At 41.5% G+C, this 24,972-nt stretch overlaps 1 protein-coding gene across 6 annotated transcripts in view; it reads right to left on the reverse strand.

Moving 5' to 3' along the window:
* Positions 1–24,972, reverse strand: part of FRMD4B (FERM domain containing 4B) — a 362,743-nt gene that overhangs the window by 122,718 nt on the left and 215,053 nt on the right. For all 6 annotated transcript variants that reach the window (XM_074404537.1, XM_074404536.1, XM_010350118.3 and 3 more), the window contains 3 exons: positions 19,752–19,817; positions 16,812–16,906; positions 7,312–7,404 (listed from right to left, as the gene is read on the reverse strand). In XM_074404537.1, the coding sequence (XP_074260638.1) occupies positions 7,312–7,404; positions 16,812–16,906; positions 19,752–19,817 (254 nt within the window). The remainder of the gene's footprint in view (positions 1–7,311; positions 7,405–16,811; positions 16,907–19,751; positions 19,818–24,972) is intronic.

Below are 24,972 nucleotides of genomic sequence, written 5' to 3' on the forward strand. Positions count from 1 at the left end.
ACAAACTCATGCTCATCTGGTCACGGATATTTTGTCTTTTCTTCCTCTTATCTCTTTTCATACTTGCATTAAAAAAAATTTGCTCAAGTAATATGCTCATTGTAGTGAAAAATATAGACAAGCATTTTAAACTTAGTTTCTATCTCTACAGATGTTTTATAAAATATTTTTACAAAAAGTCTTATCATATTGCATGGACTTTTTGTGGTCTACTTCTTTCACCTAGAATATATTGCAAGCATCTTTCCATATCAACCAGTCTTTCCCTTTGTAACAGCCTGTCTTTATGTGTCACGTGTATTTGGCTCTTCAAAAAAATCAGGTGTAATGAGGACTCATGGTTTGTAGTCATGATGCTTCCTCGAGCTAAACTCTTTCTAAAGATTTAACGTTCCAAAGACCAGGCCAGGAGTGGTTGAGAAGGCAGTTAGCAGTCTTGAATTCAAGGGCTCCATGTTTGCAGCAGTTTTCACCCAGAGGCAGCAGTCTGCCTCCAGGTTTCCTTCTACAGTTCCCCCAAAATGCAGTGAGTTCTTCTCAGCCCTGAGTGTGGCAGACAATGCTTTGGGGTACCACTGAGTGGTCACGTGCAGTCCTAGAACCCAGGAAAAGTGACTTGGAAAGAGGAAGAGGAAAAGAAGGGAGAAGAAGAGAGAAGACCAAATGAAAAAGAAAAAAAAAAGCAAGATGCATTCAAACAAATAAGGGGGATAAAAGATGCCAAGATCCCGGCTGTGACTGCAGCAGGGTGGTACCAGCCTGAGCCACCTTAGGTCACCCTCTTCTGAGGGAATACGAGCTTTTTCGGTGAGGTCACACCAAGTCCCTGCACTCCTATTTAAATGCTTGCTTGCTCCTCACTGTCAAGTCTTTCAAATGTTCACATCTGGGCTGCATTACCAAAGAGGCCCATATGTTTGTGGCATATAATTTATGGCAGCCAGATAACAACCCCCAGCCTGGGGAAGTCCCCAGAAACCCAGGGGAGTTTGGACTCCCATGGAAATAGAGAACTGGTTAAATAATTATGGTACCTAAATAAATTATGATGCATCTCTACACACAGAGGTCACACACATATTTAGCACATCTCTTTGAGATTTTATAACTGGATAAAAGAAGACAAAGGTATGTTCTTGAAGTCATAAAGGGACGATGTGCCTTCATTTTAAATGTATTATTTTCTCTTTGTAGGAGCTGCATATGTTTCTGAGCTGCTCCCTCTATCCTGGGGGATATAAACCAGGTATTTATTAACTCCTCAAATCTGTAGACCTCAGGGTTTAGCTCAGGAGTAAATGATATAATACATGTCAAATAGCCTCGTGCCTGCTGCAGAGTTTATGTTACATTTCAGTAGAGAGAAAACTTCTTGAGAGCAAGCCCTCATGGAATTTTTCTTTTTCATAAATGCCACAATTAAAAAAATAATATTTTCTTACATTTGCATAATGTTTTGCAAAATCACTTTGTATCCCCTGCCTCTCTTTAATTCTCACAACCAACTCACACCATCTCCAGTGAATGTGGAGTGAGTGAGACTCAGTCTGGTCCACCCTACACGTCTCTGGCCTGGACCATTGCAACAGCTTCCTAACTGGTCTTGCTGTGCCCTCCTGCCCCGTTCCAGCCTGTCCTCAACACGGCAGCCAGAGTGAGTCTGTCTAAAATGGTAACTGGTTATGCTCTCAAGCGCAAAACCCACAGGCCTGAATGCTCTACAGGCCAACCCCATATCATCTACTCATCTCCCTATTATAGGTTCTCTCTAGATACATGACTTCCTTCCAGGGGCCTCTACATGCCAGGCATGCTCTTGCCAACCTGTCTGTGCACCTGCTGTTTCCCTGGTCTGGAAGCAACTTCTCCAGAGATGGGCCTGGGTCCCTGTCTCATCTCCTGGATGCCTTTGCTCAATGCTACCTTCTTTGAGAGGCCTTCCTTGACCAGTGTATTTAGAATTGCAGCCCTGGCTTTGCTAATAGCCCCCTTTTCCTCCTCTCTAATGACATTTTCTCCGTAATTCCTCACATAAGCTACTTTGCAGGTTTACTCTACCTAATGCCATCTCTTTCCATTAGGCTGTAGGCTTTATGGCTGCAGGATTTAGACTTTTCTTTTCTTTTCTTCTTTTTTTTTTTTTTTTTTGAGATGGAGTCTTGCTCTGTTGGCAGGCTGGAGTGCAGTGGCCCGGTCTCCACTCACTGCAACCTCTTCCTCCTGGGTTCAAGTGATTCTCCTGCCTTAGCCTCCCAAGTAGCTGGGATTACAGGCATGTGCCATCACACTCAGTTAAGTTTTGTATTTTGAGTAGAGATGGGGTTTCACCATGTTGGCCAGGCTGGTCTTGATCTCTTGACCTTGTGATCCACCTGCCTCGGCCTCCCAAAGTGCTGGGATTACAGGTGTGAGCCACTGCACCTGGCCAGATTTTGTCATTTTCTTCTACCACTGCTATATTTCCAGCATCTAGTATAGGGCCAGACACATAGCAGGAACTCAGCAACAATTTATCAGATGAATGAACAGACTGTTATTATATAATGAATGCATTTGTTAATGTGTATGCTGACTATGATGGTAGAGACTTTTGCCTTTTCACTATTGGGTCCTCTGTCCTAAGATGGGGAAGAGTACAGTGCAGCAAAACTCCAATACATAATAAATGAAGGAAAGAAGAAATGGGTCTTCAAAGCTTCGTGCAGCTCCTTCCAGGAATTTTCTCAGTATTTATAGATCTATATTTGTTTATAAAACATGCCAACTTCAAAAAAACTCAATGCGATCACTTGAACTTATCATGGCATAAATAGTAATCTATGTTTTACAGAAGTATATTAATTCCCTATATTTTTTTTCAAATATAATGTATCTTATCTTCTAAGATGCAAGAGAGATGAGATACATGACAACATCCCTGATAACAGTGACTTACTAAAGTAATGATTTATAAGAGGAGGGGTGGAGAAGGGCTCAGAAGTGCACCCCTCCCTCCATGGCACTATAGCAGAATCTGGGCCAGGAATGTGCAGTTGGAGAAGAGTAACTGTGTAGTTTGAAAAATTTCCCAAGATGATTCAGACATGCCCTGCCTCTTCTATCTGGAGAAGCTCTGAATTGCAATGCGCTTTTTCATCTAATCTCTTTTGTTAAAGTGATTCATTGTTTACTATGAAAGTGCCATAACCTACTGAACTTATCTTCATTGTTGGCATTAGGAAATTTCTAATCGTTTGCATTGAAAATAGCAGTGATACTCATGCTTTAATGTGCTATCACTACCGGGAGTTCTTTCTCCTTGTGCATTAACTACGTGGTGACCACACACCTCGATGTCCATGAGTGAGGTGCTTCTGTGCTCCAGGTTCCAGTGTGTGCAACAGTACTGTGCTGATGCAAGAGGTGACGACTCCAATCCCCAAAGAGGTCCCCTGCACTTCCAGGGTCTCCTAAAATAGGCGAACATAAAGATGGAACCAAATGCTCTCTTTGGCTCTCTATTCTTCAGTCAACACAGGCGACCTGGAAGATTTGTTGATGGCGTCTGCTGGGATGGAAGTATTACCAATAGTTCTGTTTTCTCCAAGTAGGAGGCTAGAGACCCTCTAAGGAGCAACTGACTTCACTGGAGCACAGGACAACTCCATTTCCAAGACCTCCACAGAACTAGCTACCTTCCACAGTGACCTCGGTCAATTCATGGAATTCTTTGGTGTGTGCTTTTCCTTTATCATTTCTTTAATCAAATTGGAGTAACAACAACTACTTAATTGGAATAATAACAAAGAATATTATGATCTCACTATACTGTTGGGAGGAAGAAGTAAGTGAATAATTAAAAACTTGATAAGGGTTTTAAACATGCAGGTAGTTAGGGGAAAGTAATGCCAAATGATTATGGGGCACTCTTGAGATAATGCTCCAAGTAAGTGCTGAAACTGATGAACAAGCAGCAGGCCACTCTGGAATTTCAGGAACCTGCTTGGAGAAGATAAGAGTGCCTATGAATGACTGTACAGAAAGCGAGACAGGGTTTCTCCTTTGATATTCTGTGACCCAAAACAGACCAGATATTAGCTGTCAAAGAATCTGCATAAATCTGGTTACTACTTAGATGGTACCTGTTAAATTTTCTGAAGGCATAATGCTTTCATTGAGTAGTTAACACTACAGAAACATACACCACACGCACAAAAGATGAAAGTGCAAGGATGTTAGCTGAAACCTATTTTTTTTTTTTTTTTGAGGCGGAGTCTCACTCTATCCTCCAGGTTGGAGTGTAGTAGCGCAATCTTGGCTCACTGCAACCTCCGCCTCCCGGGTTCAAGTGATTCTCCTGCTTCATTCTCTGGAGTAGCTGGGATTACAGGCCCCTGCCACCATGCCCGACGAATTTTTTGTACTTTTAGTAGAGATGGGGTTTCTCCTTCTTCGCCAGGCTGGTCTCAAACTCCTGATCTCAAGTGATCTGCCCACCTCAGCCTCCTGAAGTGCTGGGATTACAGGTGTGAACCACCATGCCTGGCCAGCTAAAACCTAAATTTTAATATAAACAACTAGAAATAGCCTAAATGCGTAAAGAAATAGAGTTTTATATGCCCAAGGAAAGCTCTAAGTTGCAAAGAAAAAATTAAGTCACCAAACAACTTATCCTATTTTTCTAAGAAGGGGAGCAAACTTAGAGGTAGAGGTGAAGGTTGGAGGTGGTGTAGAGTAATTTTTACTTTTCATTCCATACATTCATATAATTTGAAATGTTTATAGTGATAACATAATTCTCTTGGGAAAAGTATGTTTTATTTGTATTGAGACACTTTCCCTATATAATACAAGATTAAAACTTTGCTATTCTCTGACTTCTGCTTAAGTACTAATATGCTGTTTAACCTCTTGCTTGCTAGTTCCGTTTCTTTTTTCCCATTGCCACAGACACAAGTATTCATATCACCCTCTTGCCAGGAAACTCAGTTTTTTTTAATTTATTTTTTTAGGATTTTTGTGTACTTTTCCATACCAGCTATGTTCCTGGACAAATCACTATTATGCTACCTCCTTCCTGGGTTTCAAAAATATAATTACTTTTGGCAATTAAGTTACTTCTTGTTATGTTACATCTATTTAATTAAAGAAATTATATTCTAAACCAGATTTCAGCCCCCAAAGCAAGAAAGAAATTGGAGGTGACTAACATTTCATTTGCTGAGTACGGAGCAGCAAATCTCCACAATCCCCATCGATTAATACAAATAAGATCTTTCTGTTTTATTTTGAGACAGGGTCTCTGTCTCTCAGGCTGGAGTGCAGTGGCATGATCAAGGCTCACTGAAGCCTTGACCTCCTGGGCTCAAGCGATCCTCCTACCTCAGCCTCCTGAGTAGTGAGGACCACAGGCGCCCACCTCCACACCCACTTAATTTTTACAATATTTTGTAGAGATGGGGTCTCATACGTTGCCCAGGCTGGCTTCAAACTCCTGGACCCAAGTGAATCTCCCACCTCAGACTCCCAAAGTATTGGGATTATAGGCATGAGCCACTGTGCCTGGCCAAAAAAGCTTTTTTAAAACATATTCGGTCATATTCTCATACTTTTGAATTTCAACAGAATTGAACAGACTCAATTAAAATAAAAGGCATTTGCAAAATGCGACAGAATTTTGCCAGGTAATCAGGTAAAAAAAAAACAAAAAAAAACCCTCCCCCCAAAAAGCATGAAACCTACACCTTCAACATCTAAAACAAAGTACATTTTCATCTTCCAAAAATTAACATTATCAGGCATGGTTCGTGCCTGTAATCTCAGCACTTTGGGAGGCTGAGGCAGGTGGATGCTTGAGCCCAGGAGTTCAAGGCCAGCCTGGATAACATGGCAAAACCTCATCTCTACAAAAAATACAAAAAATTAGCTGGGCGTGGTGGTGCACGCCTGTAGTCCCAGCTATTGAGAGACTGATTGCTTGAGCCCGGGAAGCCAAGGTTGTAGTGAGTGAAGATTGTGCCACTGCACTCCAGCTTGGGCGACAGAGTAAGACCCTGTCTCAAACAAATAAACAAACAAAAATTAACATATTCTCAGAACACAGGACCATTCTTCAGGTTAACCTAGCTTTATGAGAAACCTACTACTTTAGCTCATTTTGTCACATTTGCTTTCACACCAACGTAACAAAATTTATCATAAAAATTTTCATCAAATTTAGCAAAGTGGGGAGAGGGGGTCAGCACATAAGAAGGGGCTTTCAGCTCAATCAGTAATGATTTTACATCAAGCTCAGTCGAGAAACGTAGATATTACTTCTTCTTCTTCTTCTTTTTTTTAGACGGAGTCTCACTGTTGTCCAGGCTGGAGTGCAGTGGCACGATCTTGGCTAACTGCAACCTCTGCCTCTGAGTTCAAGTGATCCTTATACCTCAGCCTCACGATTAGCTAGGATTACAGGTGTGCACCACCACACCTGGCTAATTTTTAATATTTTTATTAGAGATGGGGTTTCATGATGTTGGCCAGGCTGGTCTCAAACTCCTAACCTCAAGAGATCCACCTGCGTTGGCCTCTCAAGGTGCTGGAATTACAGGCATGAGCCACTACACCTGGCCAGTATTACATCTTATAACATTTTATTTATTGTAGATTGTGAACAATTAATGCTAAAAAAATAGATCCATCATAAGATGGATTTGAGAAATTGCTTATTTAGTTTAATGCATCCATTTCAGGATAGGGTTAAGTGACTTGCCCAAGCAGATCTCAGAGAACAAGTCGTGGACTCTGCATTATTTTCAGCAGTCTCTCTGCATGTGAATGGAATTCAGATCCCTGTACTGTTAATTCTTTCTGTGAACATTTGTTTGCATTTTGTCCTCTATTCAAATTAAGGCATGAAATTGTATAAAATTCAATTATTTCCAAGTCTGTAGAAAACATTATTGCTACGTAAAATGTAATAGCAAATGTCTGTCATATTTCAAAGAATAAGATTCTTAAAAATAGGCTGAGTGAGAAACAGGCTTATGTATTAAAATATATTACCCCTGTTTTTCAGATTTAAACTGATCTAAGAGGTTTTGAGGAATAAAGGAGGCAACTCTATCCTTCATCTTCAAAGAAAACAGCTCTACAGTATCTATGGTAACTTGGTCCCTGGACCAAGACAGCAGAGAATCTCTTTCACATCATAATGTTTCGATAGGTCTCTTTTTATTTACTATCTCTAATCACCAGAAATGTAAAAAATAGAAACACACACACACACACAAAACAATAATAACAGCAAAAAAAAGAGGGATGCTAAGTGGGTCTGTGGATACATACCTCACAGCAAAGTACAAAATGGTTGCGCCTGGTTTCTTGGGCAAATCATGATCAAGAACTCGGTGATCTAATTGTAACCAGTTCTGCTGACCTCTGTGAGAGCAAAGCAAATAAAAAGGATTCAACAGAAAGTCAGAAAAGTTCACAACAGACAGTGTTGGCAAAGCTGTGGGGAAACAGTTGCTCTCATACACCGATGGTAGGAGCACATGTTACAACTGGTAATGACACCAACTCTGCAATTTCTTTCAAAACTATGAAAGCACTTACCTCTGAACCAGGATTTCCATTTCTAGAAGTATATCAAGGTAAACTTGCACATGTGAGAAACAATCCGTATATGAAATCACCCACCGTAGCATCATTTGAAATAGCAAAAAGGGTAGAAATAACCTCAATGTCCAATAGGATACTGTTAAAAAATTATTTAAAACTATGGCAAAATGCAATGCAGCCATAAAATAGGCTGAAGAACAGGGGCATGGTGCGCACACATGTAGTCGCATTTATTCAGGAGGCTGAGGCAGGAGGATCGCTGGAGCCTAGGAGTTTGAGGCTGCAGTGTGCCATGATCACGGCTGTGAACAGCCACTGTACTCCAGCCTCAGCAACACAATCAGAGCCCATCTTAAAAAAGAAAAAAAAGCCAGGAGCCTCTTTATAAACGTATTTGGAAAAATTTCCAAGATACAATATTAAATGAAAAAGTAAGGTGATGCATAACAGTAAGTATGTGGCTTTTTTTTTTTTTTTTTTTTTTTTTTTTTTTTTTGACAGAGTCTCACTCTGTCACCAGGCTGGAATGCAGTGGTACAATCTCGGCTCACTGCAACCTCCACTTTCCGGGTTCAAATGATTCTTCTGCCTCACTCTCCAAAATAACTGGGATTATAGGTACATGCCACCAGGGTTTCACCATGTTGGCCAGGATGGTCTCGATCTCTTGATCTTGTGATCTGCCTGCCTCAGCCTCCCAAAGTGCTGGGATTACAAGTGTGACCCACCGCGCCTGGCTGGCCATTTTTTTATTTATAAAAAGAACAAACCTACATATGTGCATGTGTATATTATAAAAATCTGAGAGGAAAAACAAAAAACTGATAACACTAGTTGACTTTGGAGGTTAAAAGCTAGGCCATATGTTAATCCTAAACTTTTATGAAATATGAAATATTTTAGATAATCAAGAAGGAGAAAACTTGTGGTTCAATGAAACAAAACACAAAGGCTGGGTGTGGTGGCTCACGTCTAGCACTTATAATCCTAGCACTTGGGAGGCCAAGGCAGGCAGATTGCTTGAGCCCAGGAATTTGAGACCAGCCCAGGCAACATGATGAAACCCAATTTCTACAAAGAATACAGAAAAAATTAGCCTTGTGTGGTGGTGTGTGCCTGTTCCAGCTACTAAGGAAACTGAAGAGGGAGGATCACTTGGACCCAGGGAAGTCAAGGCTGCAGTGAGGCATGATCGTGCCTGCATTTCAGCCTGGGCAACAGAATGAGACCCTGTCTCAAAACAAAAGCAAAAGGAAAAGCAAAAGCAAAAGCAAAACCAGACACTTAACAATACCACAGTTTTTTAAAAAGTACGGAGTTGGTGCTAGGAGCAGTGGCTCATGCCTCTAATCTGGCACTTTAGGAGGCTGGGGTGGGAGGACTGGCTGAGGCCGGAGGCTTGCTCGAGCCCAGGAGTTTGAGGCTGCAGTGAGCTATGATTGTGGCTCTGCAGCCCAGTCTGGACAACAGAGAAAGAACTTGTCTCTAAAAAAAAGAAAAAAAGTACACAGCTGAATACTCTCTGAGTGCCACTTCTGTGTGTATCTTACAGACTTACTAAGATTTAGGCCGGGTGCAGTGGCTCAAGCCTGTAATCCCAGCACTTTGGGAGGCTGAGGTGGGTGGATCACGAGGTCAAGAGATCAAGACCATCCTGGTCAACATGGTGAAACCCCGTCTCTACTAAAAATACAAAAAATTAGCTGGGCATGGTGGCACATGCCTGTAATCCCAGTTACTCAGGAGGCTGAGGCAGGAGAATTGCCTGAACCCAGGAGGCGGAGGTTGCCGTGAGCCGAGATCGCGCCATTGCACTCCAGCCTGGGTAACAAGAGCAAAACTACGTCTCAAAAAAAAAAAAAAAAAAAAAAGATTTAAGCATGCACTTGTTTATTTTATTTACTCAAAAGCCTCACCAAGTTAATGTGTATCAACAGTTCTCTCTAGATTTTTACCCCTGAGGGATCAAAAGGATTGATGACACGGGGCTCAGAACTGTTTACATGCCTTTTCCGATGCTGTCCAACTAGTCTATCCATTTTAGGTTGTAAATTCCCAGAGGGCATAGACCCTCATTTACTTGCTTACGTAAAATTCAAACCAAGAACATGCTGATGGTGGTGGGATAGCATGTCAAAATGTAATACAATCTATAATGAACCGGAAGACATTTTCAAACCTATTTTGGTCCTTTAGTAAAAACCTAGAAAACAAAATCTGAAAAATCTAAGCTGTATTCATTATAAGTAGACAGAAAAGTGGGCATAATTAATATTAGTAGGAATAATAACAATAGCTAGTCTCTATTGAGAAATGACTCTGTGCTAATCAAATTGGAACTCTTTATACATTAAAGCTATATTTTACAATAAGTCAGTGAGGAAAGTGCTAGAGCTGGCATTGAACATTTGAATCCAGAATTTCTTTCCTCCTTTTTTTTTTTTTTTTTAAAGTGCACTTGTACATAAAAGTACTCAGGACTTTCAGTGCTGGAGAAAATGAGACCATAAGGTTGAATCAGCTTTTATAATAACTTCTGTCTCAGTCTCTGATACCTATCAAGTTGAACACTGGAAAGAGTGTGTCTTTGTTTCCATAGTTACAAGACAAGGCTTCTTATACCTGCTCCCAGCTTTCCTTGCAGGAATATTACAAAGATAAATAAGCTGATATAAGTAACACAAGGGGAAGTTCTTAGAGCTACTGCATTTGTGTGTAAAACAAAACAAAAAATAAGATGGGGACTGACATTAGAAGAGTCTTACACTATATTTCATCAAGTTTAGAGTGCCACCGATTTAAAGACACATCCCAATTTCACAGACATTCAAATGTGTGTCTTCAAATACATAACCTATTTTATAGTATCAGGTCTCAAAAGTTTTCTTAGGAAAGATATATCACTTTAAAAGCATAATGGGCTAGATGTGGTGACTCACACTATAATCTCAGCATTTCAGGAGGCTGAGGCAGGAGGAGCGCTGGAGCCCAGGAGTCCAAGGCTGCAATGAGCTATGATCATGCCACTACACTCTAGCCTGGGCAACAGAGCAAGACCCTGTCTCTAAAAATAAGTAGAAGGCATAATGTATATTTGTATGCTTGCATAGAACGGGGTTTATGAATGAATGAAGCAAATTGTACAATAACATATACAGCATAAACCACTTATGTTAACTACGGAAGCACACTCAAAACACTATTAAATATTAATGAATATTTTAGGACATGTTTCTGGAGAGTTGTACAGCAACTTGCTAGTATTGGTTACCTCTGTGAAGAAACTACAGTTACAGTGGGAAGGTAGTCAAAAGGGACTGGACTCAACCATGAACTTGAAGAAGATATTCATGTGTACATAACATGAGATAGTGTTTTAAAAGGTTAAATTACAAAGTGGATTTAAAAAAATCTACCCACAATCTCATCAATAGAAAAAAATCTAGAAGAATTTTTTTAAAGCCCCATAATTCTACCACTGTAATACAATCAAGGTTACTTATTGGTTGTAACTTGCTTTTGTCAAGTTTTCCCATCAGCAAATATAACAGATCTAACCAATATCTTAAAAAGATGGTCGTATGTACATACCCCTATCAGGCGTGCAGCCAAACCACAACGCAAGTTTTATTTTTGGCTAGAATTATACACTGGAAGGCCCATCGTCGCCGTCCCATTGGAAGCGACAGTGATCAAAAGTCACAGTCGTGTTATAAAGGCTATTTGTTATTTCTTGGTAAACAAAGCTTATTTAGCAAAGAGATGGGAACCATTATGGTGACCTGAAGGGCTGGTGTCACAGGAGGGCTGTGACTGCCCTCTAGGGGTAAAAGACTCATTCTGCACACAGGCACTAACACGTGTAATCTCGGGAACTCTATCCCTCTCCTGGTAACGTGACCTTGAATCTGCTCTGGTTGGTCATCATCACTGCTTTTACTACGTAACTGCTGTCTATTTCTCCTCTTGGTCTGTGGATGAGTTGTAGACAGTAGCTACTTTCATTGGCAAAATGTTCCTTTCAGCTTTGTGTTCTTCTATTTAAAGTTCACCAAAGGCAAAAGATGCATGTGGCATCTAGGCTGGAAAATGCAACTCAGATGACATCCTGGGAGGGCTCTCACTCCGTGGTTTTCCGGGGGTGAAAAGAGGGAGGAGGGAGTGCTGAAAGAAAATGCTTTCCAAAAATATTTACCAGACAAAGAAAAAGAACTAGGCTTATGACCAAGACATTCCAAGGAGACACCCTTAGACATAAGCAATTTTCCAGGCCCGCTCCCCAGAAAGGTGGAAATGGCCAATTTCCACCCCCTCAACAGCCCCACTCATTCTTCTTCTGAAAATAAACACAGCTAGAGCCAGGAGGTACTTCCCTGAACTGGTCATAATTCAAAAAGAGACTCTGCCGTCACTTGCAGGGGAGTGCACAGAGGACACTTTGGAGCCGGGGTTCTTGGGGAAAGATTATAACTGTAGTTATCTCCTTTTGATCAGCCAAAGGAGGTAACTGGGAAAGGGGCTGTGTCTGCATTCTTCTCCCACTGTAGTTTTGAGAAAAATCTCAGGGCACAATGAGAAGCGTGGCCCAAATCATTGAAGGAAGTCATTCCTATTATTCCTTTTCTTTTCTTTGAGACAGAGTCTTACTTTGTCGCCCAGAATGAAGTGCAGTGGCACAATTTCAGCTCACTGCAACCTCCACCTCCCGGGTTCAAGTGATCCTCGTGCCTCAGCTGCCTGAGTAGCTGGGATTATAGGTGCCTGCCACCATGCCAGGCCAATTTTTGTATTTTTAATACAGATAGGGTTTTGCCATGTTGCCCAGGCCGGTCTTGAACTCCTGACCTCAGGTGATTCCACCCACCTTGGCCTCTAAAGTTTGGAGATTACAGGCGTGAGCCACCGCACCCAGCCTATTATTGCTTTTTTTTTTTTTTTCCCTGAAAAGAAGGTCTTACAGTCTGAACCCCTGACTTATGCACTGTCTGGTTTATATTCAACTGAACTTGGAGCTTTTCCCGAAGCCTTCCATGTGGCCAGGGCCCTCTTTTCTAGTCTGTCACAAACCTTGCAGCCCGAGGGACCTCTGACACTGCAGTCATAAGCCACATTCCTCCTCCGTCTAACATCCTTCCATGGCCTGGTGTGCCTTCTCTATCTGTGTGACTAACAAGGCTCAGCCATGATCTTGTCCCCATGATCAGGCCAATGTCTCTACCCTTGGGCAAATGCACCTTGTTCACTGCCATGTTCATGCGTTTACCCACAAAATAACTCATGCCTAGAAAGTCACCTCCCACCACCCCTCCCATATATTTAAAGTCTGCCTGATCTGCAAGATCCAATTTTAGTTACTCCTCTGTGTGTGACACCTACTCCAGTCCTCCTTCAGTTTCCTCAACTTTCTTATTGCAACACATTGGATGATAGCTCCCCTGACCATTTTTTTTTTTTTTTTTTTTTTTTAGACAGGGTATCGCTCTGTCGCCCAGGCTGGATTCTCTTGCCTCAGCCTCCCAAGTAGCTGGGATTACAGGTACCCACCACCATGCCCAGATTATTTTTGTGTTTTTGGTAGAGACTGGGCTTCACCATGTTCCTCAGGCTGGGGTCGAACTCCTGGGCTCAAGTGATTCACCTACCTCAGCCTCCCAAAGTGCTGGGATTATAGGCATTAGCCAACACACCCAGCTGATAGCTCCCTTTTATTGTGGGCCTGTGCTATATGCTCTGTATACCTTACCTGATTTAATAGTATTGAATACTAGTACCCTATTTATAGGTGCCCTATGTAGTAATACTACATAAGATACTATTATGTCCAGCATACAGATGAGAAAACTTGAGTGTCAGATGTTAAGTAACTGGTCTAAGGTCACACAGCTGGCTATCAAGATTCTCTGATACCTGCTTCTACCTCCCTCTCAATCCTCATCCTGTACCATTTTCCCTCTTAATCTCTGTACTCTCATCACACTGGCTTTATTTTTGTTTGGGACAGGTTCTCACTCTGTTGCTCGGGCTGTAGTGCAGTGGTGAGATCACCGTTCACTAAAACCTCCACCTCCTGACCCCAAGCAATCCTCCCACCTAAACCTCCCGAGGAGCTGGGACTCCAGTGAACCACCATGCCCCCTTAATTTTTTTGTTTGTATTTTTACTAGAGATGAGGTTTCACCATGTTGCCCACGCTTGTCTGGAATTCCTGGCCTTATGTGAGCTGACTGTCTCAGCCTCCCAAAGTGCTGGGATTATGAGTATGAGCCACTGTGCCAAGCCTTGTTTTTTCCTTTCTCAAAACAAACAAACAAACAAACAAACAAACAAACAAAACAAATCAAAAAAGTCACGCTCAGCCCCACCTCAGGACTTTTGCACTGGCTTGTTTGTAATGCCTCCCCAGACTTTTGCAGAACTGGCTCTTGCTTTTCATTATATGTCACCTTCTAGATACTGTCCTAGCCCACCCTGTCTAAAACTGACCCCAGGTTTTCTTGGTCATGGCCTTTTATGTTCTTCAATGCACTTGTAATTGCTGATATTTCTTTGATTTATCTGTTTACTTTTTATGCTAGACTACACCATTGCAATATGAGCTCCATAAAAGCAGGGGCCTTGTCTGTGTTACTCCTAGCTGAATCCTTGTGATCTAGAACAACACCTGGCATTGAGTGAGCATTCAAAAAATATTTTATTTTTTATTTTTAGAGATGGGCTCTTGCTGTTTGCCTAGGCTGGAGTGCAGTGGCATAATCATAAGCTCACTGTAGCATTGAACTCCTAGGTTCAAGTCATCCTCCCACCTCAGCCTTGGCCTCCTGAGTGGCTAGGACTAGAGTTTGTACATCACCACACCTAGCTGATTTTTTATTTGTGTGTGTGTGTGTGTGTGTGTGTGTGTGTGTGTGTGTGTGCGTGCGTGCGCACGTGCGCGCACGCGTTGGTAAAGATGGGATCTTACTATGTTGCCTAGGCTGGTCTTGAACTCCCGGCCTCACACAATACTCCCACCTTTGGTCTCCCAAAGTGCTGAGATTACAGATGTGAGCCATTCTTAATGTAAATATATATACATTTTTGAGACAAGGTCACACTCTGTTGCTCAGGCTGGACTGCAGTAGTGCCGTCGTCATAGCTCACTGCAGCCTTGACCTCCTGGGCTCAAGTTTTCCTCCCACCTCAGCCTCCCAAGTAGCTGGGACTACAGATGTGTGTCACCATGCCTAGCTAATATTTTTATTTTTTTTTGTAGAGATGAGGTCTCCCTATGTTGCCTAGGCATCTCTGAAACTCCTGGACTCAAGGGATCCACCTGCCTCAGCCCTCTAAAGTGCTGGGATTACAAATGTGAACTATCACACCCAGTCAATATTTTTCAGTGAATAAATTACTCCAATATTCATGTTCTTAACCTCTACTTTATGTGACCTCTGTCTAAATTATAGTGCTTATAGTACTATAATTACAGTTTATGCCATATAACCTAGCCATTGTATATTTATGGCTTTATGTCTTATACTGTTTGCTCTGATTTCATCCATATTTGGATTCAGCCTATTTGTGTGTGTGTTCAATCACTGATTCACAGGAGCTGGTGCTGGCTTTCCAGCATGAACCTGTTGTCAGTGGACATTGGCATTTCCCATTTCATCCAGCAGAGGACATGTCATACAGAGCCTCTCAAATGGCAGCTGTTGAGTGATTCAGAGTGAGGTGAGAGAGATATCCAGTGTACTCTCTTCTGCCTTGTTGAACCCTCTTTGGGAAACATCCTCAATCCAGAATCAAAGTTTTCAGGTTTTTCTATTTCTCTTGACAATTAAGCTGCCTGGTTTTTGCCAAGCCCAAGTCCTGAGCCTACTGGCATATCTTGGAGGTCTTAGGCTCACAACCCACCCAGGCCAGGAATAATGGGAAGTCACAAGGTGTTAAAAGTAAATTAACTCCTTCTTGAGATGATTTTCCACCTGATTAAACTGAAGAACTGAAAAAAACATCTAAATTGCCAGCATTATGAAAAGAATGCTGTATGGCTGGCCAACATATTTTATGTCTGGAACATATCTTCTTACATTTTAATATTTAAGGAGTTCTTTGGAAATTATGTGCAGAAAGAGCAAGGATTCCTCTGATAATGTATCTGGCTGCATATAATGTAGGCAAATTGGGCTGCCATAAAAAAGATAGGCAGACAGACAGACACAGACACAGACACACAGACACACACACAGACACACACACACACACACACACACACACGGAGAGAGAAAGAGAAAAGAGCTAGTAAGTCCAAACACTTTGGCTTACACAGAGTTTTAAATTCTCATGAATTTATTTTTATTTGCCTGCCTTCTTTCAGGGAGCATATATATTGTTGACAAATATATATAATATTCAAAAATAGCATAAAAAGCAAGAATAAAAAGAAAAAAGAAAAAGACAGTTGAGAAGGCAACATAAGATGGACCTAAGTGGTTGTTTAAAAGTTCATTCCATATTAAACTCTATACATGTTTTTTGGGTGGCCACAAATTTACCTTTAAGGTCTCTTGTCACCAATACCAACACATCAACTCAGTTTCAAGATGTGAGTAAATGTCTAGTATTTCTATCACTGATACATAAGCTAAATTAACAAGAATAACCACATTCAAAGACATGTGAAATATACACTATAATCAGGAATAACAAATTCATTACTACAAATTTCCACTTTTTTTTTTTTTTTGAAATGGAGTCTTTCTCTGTCACCCAGGCTTGAGTGCAGTGGTGTGATCTTGACTCACTGCAACCTCCACTTCTTGGGTTCAAGTGATTCTCCTGCCTCAGCCTCCTGAGTAGCTGGGACTATAGGTGCGTGCCACCATGCCCAGTTAATTTTTGTATTTTTAGTAGAGATGGGGTTTAACCATATTGGTCAAGCTGGTCTTGAACTCCTGACCTTGTGATCTGTCTGCCTCAGCCTCCCAAAGTGCTGGGATTATAGGCATGAGCCACTGCGTCCAGCCATTACTACAAATTTGTAAAACAATGTTTTGAGTACTAAAATTCCTTTTCTTCTTCCTTTGCAATAGCCCTAGGGGACAAATCGCATATTAAAAAACCTTTAAGCAGGACATGTTCTAATTCCTGGAGGACTTATTTCCTTTCTTGTTACTTATGGATGACAGCAAGTAGGTAGCCCATGCAAAAGGTAAAGAAACTAAAAATATTAAAAGACTTACGTGTCATCTATAAACGTTATTCCAAAATACTCCTTTTCTTTCAGGTTGAAATGGGAAGCCACAAGGTCCAGCAACTCTCTTGCTAAAAGTTTGGGCTGTCAAAATAAAAATCTGGTTAGAAGCAACGTGGTTGTCCTTCTCTTACTGCTACTACCTTCCTCTGCCCTAAATAGTTTAAAGCAGCTTTTGTTTATTTGTTTTCTATTACCTGCCCCTGTTTGTGGATTAGGTTGATGTACTATAGACAATTCTATTTTTTTTTTTTTTTTCCTGAGATGGAGTCTCACTCCATTGCCCAGGCTGGAGTGCAATGGCATAATCTCGGCACTGCAACCTCTGCCTCCTGGGTTCAAACAATTCTTGTTTCTCAGCCTCCCAAGTAGTTGGGACTACAGGTGTCCACCACCATGCCTGGCTAATTTTTGTATTTTTAGTGGAGACAGGGTTTCACCTTGTTGGTCAGGCTGGTCTCGAACTCCTGACCTCAAGTGATCCACCCGCCTCAGTCTCTCAAAGTGGTGGGATTACAGTCATGAGCCACCAAGCCAGGCCAACAATTCTAAGAATTGTTGGAAGGAGAAGAGATAGGAATAGAATATCAATGAGACCATCATTTTCTTGTATTTGCAATTCACTCAAGTGCCTTACATTTTCCCTCTAAGGTACACTTACTAAGACGTTGTTTTGGAAAAAATACTCTTTTTTTTTTTTTTTTTTTGAGATGGAGTTTCGCTCTTGTTACCCAGGCTGGAGTGCAATGGCACGATCTCGGCTCACCGCAACCTCCGCCTCCTGGGTTCAGGCAATTCTCCTGCCTCAGCCTCCTGAGTAGCTGGGATTATAGGCACGCGCCACCATGCCCAGCTAATTTTTTGTATTTTTAGTAGAGACGGGGTTTCACCATGTTGACCAGGATGGTCTCGATCTCTTGACCTCGTGATCCACCCGCCTCGGCCTCCCAAAGTGCTGGGATTACAGGCTTGAGCCACCGCGCCCGGCGGAAAAAATACTCTTTTATATGTAATGTGGTGCTAATTCCCAAGACAAAGAATATTAAACAGCTTGCTGCTTGGTTATCTGTGACATATGAAAGACTGGAGGAATCATTTTGCTTGTTGGTGGCCAGTTGAAGAAGTCCAGACTCAAAGCTGTGGGGCTACTGATGAATACTAATACTACTGATAATAAATAGTTTCCATTTATTATGCTGAACTTATATATATTGTCATTTAACCCTTATAATGAGCTATGAGGTAGGGCTTTTTATTTCCATTTTATAAATGAGTCAACCAGGGCCCAGAGTGATTAAGCACCTTATTTGATGTTACACTGTTAGTAAGGGCAGGGATTTGAACCTAGTCTGTCTCCTTCCAAAGCCTAAACTTTTCCTTTCAAAGATGGAGATATTATACCCATTGCATACATCATCATCAACAGTAATAAGTACCTGGTGAGAAGAAGGATATAATCTATATGCTTTTAGGAAGCTCTGGATCTGGTGAGAAGAAACATGGGTTTGGAATCAGCCAGAATGCCTGGAGTGGTAATTAATGCTGGATTTGCAGGGACTGGGGAAGAAAAGGGGAATGCTGGCAGGAGGCACTCTGGATGGATTCTTTTTGAACTTTGAGCCAAACAGTTTAGGGTATATTACAATGGTTGTTGGGGAAAAAAAATGGACATGATTTAAAGGAAAAAAAAAAAAAAAAGAAAGAAAGAAACAGGCAGATATCTAGACTAAAGGTCTACTTTGGCGAAGCTACTGTTGACCGTACTATTTCACTCAAATTGAAGCCTAAGCATAGTGGGCTAGGGAAAGGCCTTGGAAGAGAAAAGAATTTAGGTTTGGTTAGAGGAGAAATACTAGGCTAGCTGTAGGTGTGGCCTGTCCGCAGGGACTTTCACAATTTGGAGACTCTTGGTCCAGAGTGTTGGGTGAATAGAAATAGAAGCATCAACAATTAAAATATCATTGCTTGGCTGGGTGTGGTGGCTCACGCCTGTAATTCCAGCACTTTGGGAGGCCGAGGTGGGTGGATAACTTGAGGTCAGGAGTTCTAGACCAGCCTGGCCAACATGGTGAAACCCAATCTCTACTAAAAATATAAAAATTACCCGGGTGAGATGGTGGGGGCCTGTAGTCCCAGCTACTCGAGAGGTTGAGGCAGGAGAATTGCTTGAACCCAGGAGGCAGAGTTTGCAGTGAGCTGAGATCGTGCCACTGCACTTTAGCCTGGGCAACAGAGTGAGACTGTATTTCAAAAAAAAAATATATATATATATACATATACATATATATATACACACATATATATATACATATATATACACACATATATATATACATACATATATAATGTACACACACACACACGCACACACACACAATCACTTATATAGAGCCATATATTTTACAAAGAGATTTTGCTCGCATATATAATCTAGCTTGATTTTAACCATAATTCTGCTGGGAAGCCTAGGCAGTTCCCAGTTGATGAAACTGGGTATTTCCCTTACACAATGCCATATAGCTGGACAGTGGCAGAATATAGATTCCCACCTCACAATAATCCTTTCAGGAAATACTATACTTCCCAATTTACCAATAAGAGGTTCAGAGAAGTAAAGTCAATTTCCCAGGGTCACAGAGCTATGAAATGTCAGGCTGAGATTGGAACCCAAGTGCCTCTGAATCCACGTCACCAGGCTATAATTATCTTTACATATGGACCAGGTTTTCTAACTTCAAAGATGCTTTTTTCCCCTTGATCACCTCTGAGTCACTGACTTTGAGGCAAAGATAAGGGAGAAGGCTGAGTACAGACTATGAGGCTCAGAGAGGGAATGAGGATGAGCTGTCCCTGTGTGGGCAACATCTACCTGTGCAAAACCTACCTGGGCAACACCTGTTTGGATAATACCCACTAGGACAAAACCTACCTGAACCAGCAGCTCCAGTCTCCTATCATCCAGGAGGTGCACCTGGCAGTGCCTGCCTTCTGTCATCTGCAGGGACAAGACAGGAGAGTGGTGTCAGGGCCAGGGCTGGCAAGCAAACCTCTGGACTCATTGTATCACTTATTTTATATGAGATGTGCTCAACTTAAAAATAGCTTTAGTTGAGTTAATCAACAGGGTTGGCCAGAAACAGATTTATTATATGGGAGTAACTTGGATTTAAAAAAAGAAAAGAACAAAGAGCACAGGATAGCCAATATATTGCAAAAATAATGCCCTTACAAGTTCAAGCAATGCATACAAAATTATTATATGAAAGCTGGGTCTCCATCCCAGAGGAAACTACAATATTTTTCCTGGAATTAACGTTTTGTTAAAAAAAAGAAAAGCCAGCTGGGCACATTGGCTCATGCCTGCAATCCTAGCACTTTGGGAGGCTGAGGCAGGTGGATCACTTGAGGGCAGGAGTTTGAGACCAGCCTGAACAACATAGTGAAACCCCACCTCTACTGAAAATACAAAAATTAGCCAGGCATGTGGTGTGCACCTGTAATTCCAGCTACTCAGGAGGCTAAGGCCTGAGAATTTGCTTGAACTCAGGCAGTAGAGTTTGGAGTAAGCCACGATCACGCCACTACACTACAACTTTGTGACACAGCGAGACTATCTTAAAAAAAAAAACAAAAAACAAAACAGCCTTCATTCAGGGGGCACAGTGGCTCATGCCTGTAATCCCAACACTCTGGGGGGCCAAGCAGGTGTATTGCTTGAGGCCAGGAGTTTGAGATCAGCCTGGCCAACATGGTGAAACTCCCTCTCTACAAAAAATACAAAAATTAGCCTGGTGTGGTAGCATATGCCTATAGTCCCAGCTACTCAGGAGGCTGAGCTGGGAGAATCACTTCGGCCTGGGAGGTTGAGGCTGCAGTAATCTGAGATTGCACCACTGCACGCCAGCCTGGGTGACAGAGAAAGACCCTTTTCCAAAAAAAGAAAAAAAAAGCGCCTTTATTCATTGATGTGTCTAACGTCTCTCTGGGTATGGCGGCATGCACCTATAGTCCCAACTACTCAAAAGGCTGAGGTGGGAGGATTGCTTGAGGCCAGGAGTTCAAGGCTGTAGTGAGCCATGATCACGCCTGTGAATAGCCACTGCACCCAAGCCTGTAGGCAACACAGACCTCATCTCTTAAAATAAAAAAGGAAAGTTGGCCAGGCGCAGTGGCTCAAGCCTGTAATCCCAGCACTTTGGGAGGCTGAGGCGGGTGGATCACAAGGTCAAGAGATCGAGACCATCCTGGTCAACATGGTGAAACCCCGTCTCTACCAAAAATACAAAAAATTAGCTGGGCATGGTGGCACGTGCCTGTCATCCCAGCTACTCAGGAGGCTGAGGCAGGAGAATTGCCTGAACCCAGGAGGCGGAGATTGCGATGAGCCGAGATCGCGCCATTGCACTCCAGCCTGGGTAACAAGAGCGAAACTCCATCTCAAAAAAAAAAAAAAAAAGAAAAGAAAAGTCTTCATTTTGGAAACTTCTTCCTCCACTTTTAGTATATGACCACCATAGTTAAGAACAGTTTGATACATAAATTTCCAATTATATTTAGTTTTTATTATTCAGAATTGCAATACCAAAAAAATCTGTAAAATACTTAAACAGTGCATGGAATGCCAAAATACTCCTTGATTAACTCATGTTCCAAACCATTTTATCTGCAGAAATCACCATCCCGTTAGTTTGAGAAGAATCCTCACAGACCACTTGCATATGTATTTTCAGATACATATTTACATATTAAAAATTTTCATATTTTACTTTAATACATATAATTATATTGAATACATGGTTTTGCAAATGAAGTACTCTTAATATTTCTATGAGTATAACCTTCCAGAAATTTGATATATATATGTATATATGTGTGCGTATCCGTGTGTGTGTGTGTGTGTGTGTGTATATATATATATTTGTTGTTGCTTTTTTTTTCTATTCAAGTAGGACTATGCTTCAATTGCTGTTTTGCCTCTTGCTTTTTAAGTTCAGTATTTCTTAGTGATCTTTCTGATATCAGCACACAGAGATGGACCTCATTCTTTTTAAAGACTCTATAGTATCCTCTATAATCATTGTGTGGATATATGATAATTGAGTAAGAGAAACAGGTTGTTTCCAGTCTTTTGATATCACAAGCAGTGTCACCATGAACTTTGCCATCTAGCTTTGTCCAGGGATGTGGAATTGCTAGGTTACTTTTGAAAAGCAGGGGCAGCATTTTGTCTCTAAGCCGTTGTACAAAACTGTAAGACCTGGAAACTCAGATACATATAAATCAAATTGAAAAAGAAAATAGCCTTCATTACTGAATAGCAACAACTTATTCAGCATTGCATGAGGTGTTTTCTATATATTATCTCTGAGCAGCACAGTTATCTTCTGGGGTTAGCATTATTAACCCCATTTAACAGATAAACAAGTTGAGGCTCAGACTGGAATAAGTAACCTGTTTTCAATGTGAAAACACTAATTACTGAATGCATATTTTTGACTGAACTCTGCTCTAAGAGTCTAAAAACTAGCTTAGTTGGTTAGATCATGGTATTATGAAGATGCGGTCCGCAGGAACCACTGAGGTAGTGCTGAGAGGTAAGTGAGCAAGCTTGACTGTGTCCCATGGCCACAGCCTATTTCCTTAATTCTGCAAAGTCAAGGTCAAATATATACCGTAGGTAGCCAGAGGAAAGGGAACAAATCTTTATTAGTTCTAGGCACTGAGCTGGGCACTTTACATGTAGTCTCTCAGTAAAGCTCTGCAAAAATGTACAACATGGCAACATCCCCATTTTATAGACAGGAAATGGAAGTACAGAGTTTATGGTAATTTACTCAAAGTTACCTGGGCAAGATAACAGCCAAGTCAAATTTGAATTAATGTCTGACTAAAGAAAAAAAAAGTCATCTTTTTTCTACTTTTCTATACCAGAGGAGGAAATAATTAAGAGAGAACTAAATAAATGTGTCAGTTTAAATCACTTTACTTCTTCAGTAAAACAACTTTTGAAAGCCAATCCTAGGTGTATACCTTGCAGAAAGATATAAAATAATGCTCAAAAGATCACACAGTATGAATCCATTAAGCAATATGTCATAACTCATAAAATATTTAAAGCTACTCTGTTGTCCCATAATCCACATAAGTTTATTTACTGATTTAAAAAAATCAGGCTGGGCATGTTAGCTCACACTGGTAATCTCAGTACTTTGGGAGGCCAAGGCAGGTGGATCATCTGAGGTCAGGAGTTAGAGACCAGCCTGGCTAACATGGTAAAATCCTGTCTCTACTAAAAATACAAAAAAATTAGCCAGGTGTGGTGGCAGGTGCCTGTAATCCCAGCTACTTGGGAGGCTGAGGCAGGAGAATCCCTTGAACCTGGGAGGTGAGATGTTGCAATGAGCCGAGACCGTGCCACTGCACTCCAGAAAGGGCGATGAGAGTGAAATTCCATCTCAAAAAAAAAAAAAATCACCTTTTTTCCCTTTCCATTTTGCTTCGGACCTCCCTCATATTAGTCAATATTCCTTTTATCAACACATAATTTTATTCTAGACTATTCAACTGTAGATATTTTTCTGATATGTCTAACCATTTCATGACAAATGTGGGCATTACGGCCAGGGTTTACTTGGTCCTGCCCCTTTGGCCTCAGTTGACTGGGAAAGGGGTAGACACCTGACTCAAACTGGTTCAATCAGAACCTCAGTCCAGGGAATCTGGAATTGGGTCCAAGAGTATAAAAACTTGGTTGTTTACGGGCAGCCATTGTTTGTGTGTGTATGGAGAAAGGGAAAGCCATCTGCAGAAAGAATGAGAAAGACAAGAAGCTAGAAGGAGGTAAGAAAGCTGGGGGTGGTGGCTCGTGCCTATAATCCCAGCACTTTGAGAGGCCGAGGCAGGAGGACCACTTGAGGTTAGAAGTTCAAGACTGGCCTGGCCAACATTCAACCTGGTCTCTACTAAAAAAATATGAAAAGTAGCTGGGTGTGGTGGTACGTGTCTGTAATCCCAGCTACTTGGGAGGCTGAGGCAGGAGAATTGCTTGAACCCAGGAGGCAGAGGTTGCAGTGAGCCAAGATCATGCCACTGCACTCCAGCCTGGGTGACAGAGCAAGACTCTGTCTTAAAAAAAAAAAAAAAAAAAAAAAAAATGGAGGCAAGAGAAATCATGTGGCCTAAGAAGAAAAGCTTAAGAGAGTTGTCAGGGTTCCTAATATGTTTTCCAGTCACTTAGAGCCCTTTTCACTGATCTGGGTGAATATTTGTCCTTAAGTTTCATGAAACACCCTGTATTCCTTTAAAAAATCTACTTTTTTTCCTCTCTTAAGCTAAGAGAGAGAATTCTGTTTCTTTTACTTATTTATTTCTGAGACAGAGTGTCACTCTGTAATGCAGGCTGGAATGTAGTGGCACAAACATGGCTCACTGCAGCCTTGACCTTCTGGGCTCAAGTAATCCTCCTGCCTCCGCCTCCTGAGTAGCTAGGACTATGGGTATATGCCATCATGCCTGGCTAATTTTTATATTTCTGTAGAGACGGGATCTCACTATGTTGCTCAGGCTGGTTTGGAATTCTTGGGCTCAAGCAACCTGCCTGCCTTGGACTTCGGAAGTGTTGGGATTACGGATGTGAACCATAGTGCCCATCTGGATTCTGCTTTTTGCAACTAAAAGCGTTTTCATAAGACACCACAGGGTTCTATGCCAGAACCAAAGCAAAAGGGTTCCAAAGCATAGACTCTCCAAATGATGTCATTAATATGAGAAAGTAATCTACTCATAATCCCGGAGGTTCCCATTGATGACAATACAACAATCAAGAGAGGCTGATATCTGGGGAGGGGCATGTGATGAACGACTACATGGGGCAGCTGGAGAGGGGAGAGCAGATGAAATGGAGAGAAAAACACCACAGTTACACGTCTGCGCAGCACACATGGTGTTCAATATTCACTAAGTTCTTACCCCTGTGGAAAGATGGCTCTGCTGGTAGGTCAGGGGGTTGATTTGATGGTCGCTAGCAACATAAAGGCCTGCCCTTGTAACTTATTTAAATTGGAGCTTGAAAAGTGATGGATGCATTTGGTTCATCACAACAGTGCTTATGAATAAATATTAGTTGATAATATTAGAAATCAGGTAATGTC

This window comes from Saimiri boliviensis, chromosome 8 (assembly GCF_048565385.1).
Source record: "Saimiri boliviensis isolate mSaiBol1 chromosome 8, mSaiBol1.pri, whole genome shotgun sequence".
NCBI lineage: Eukaryota > Metazoa > Chordata > Mammalia > Primates > Cebidae > Saimiri > Saimiri boliviensis.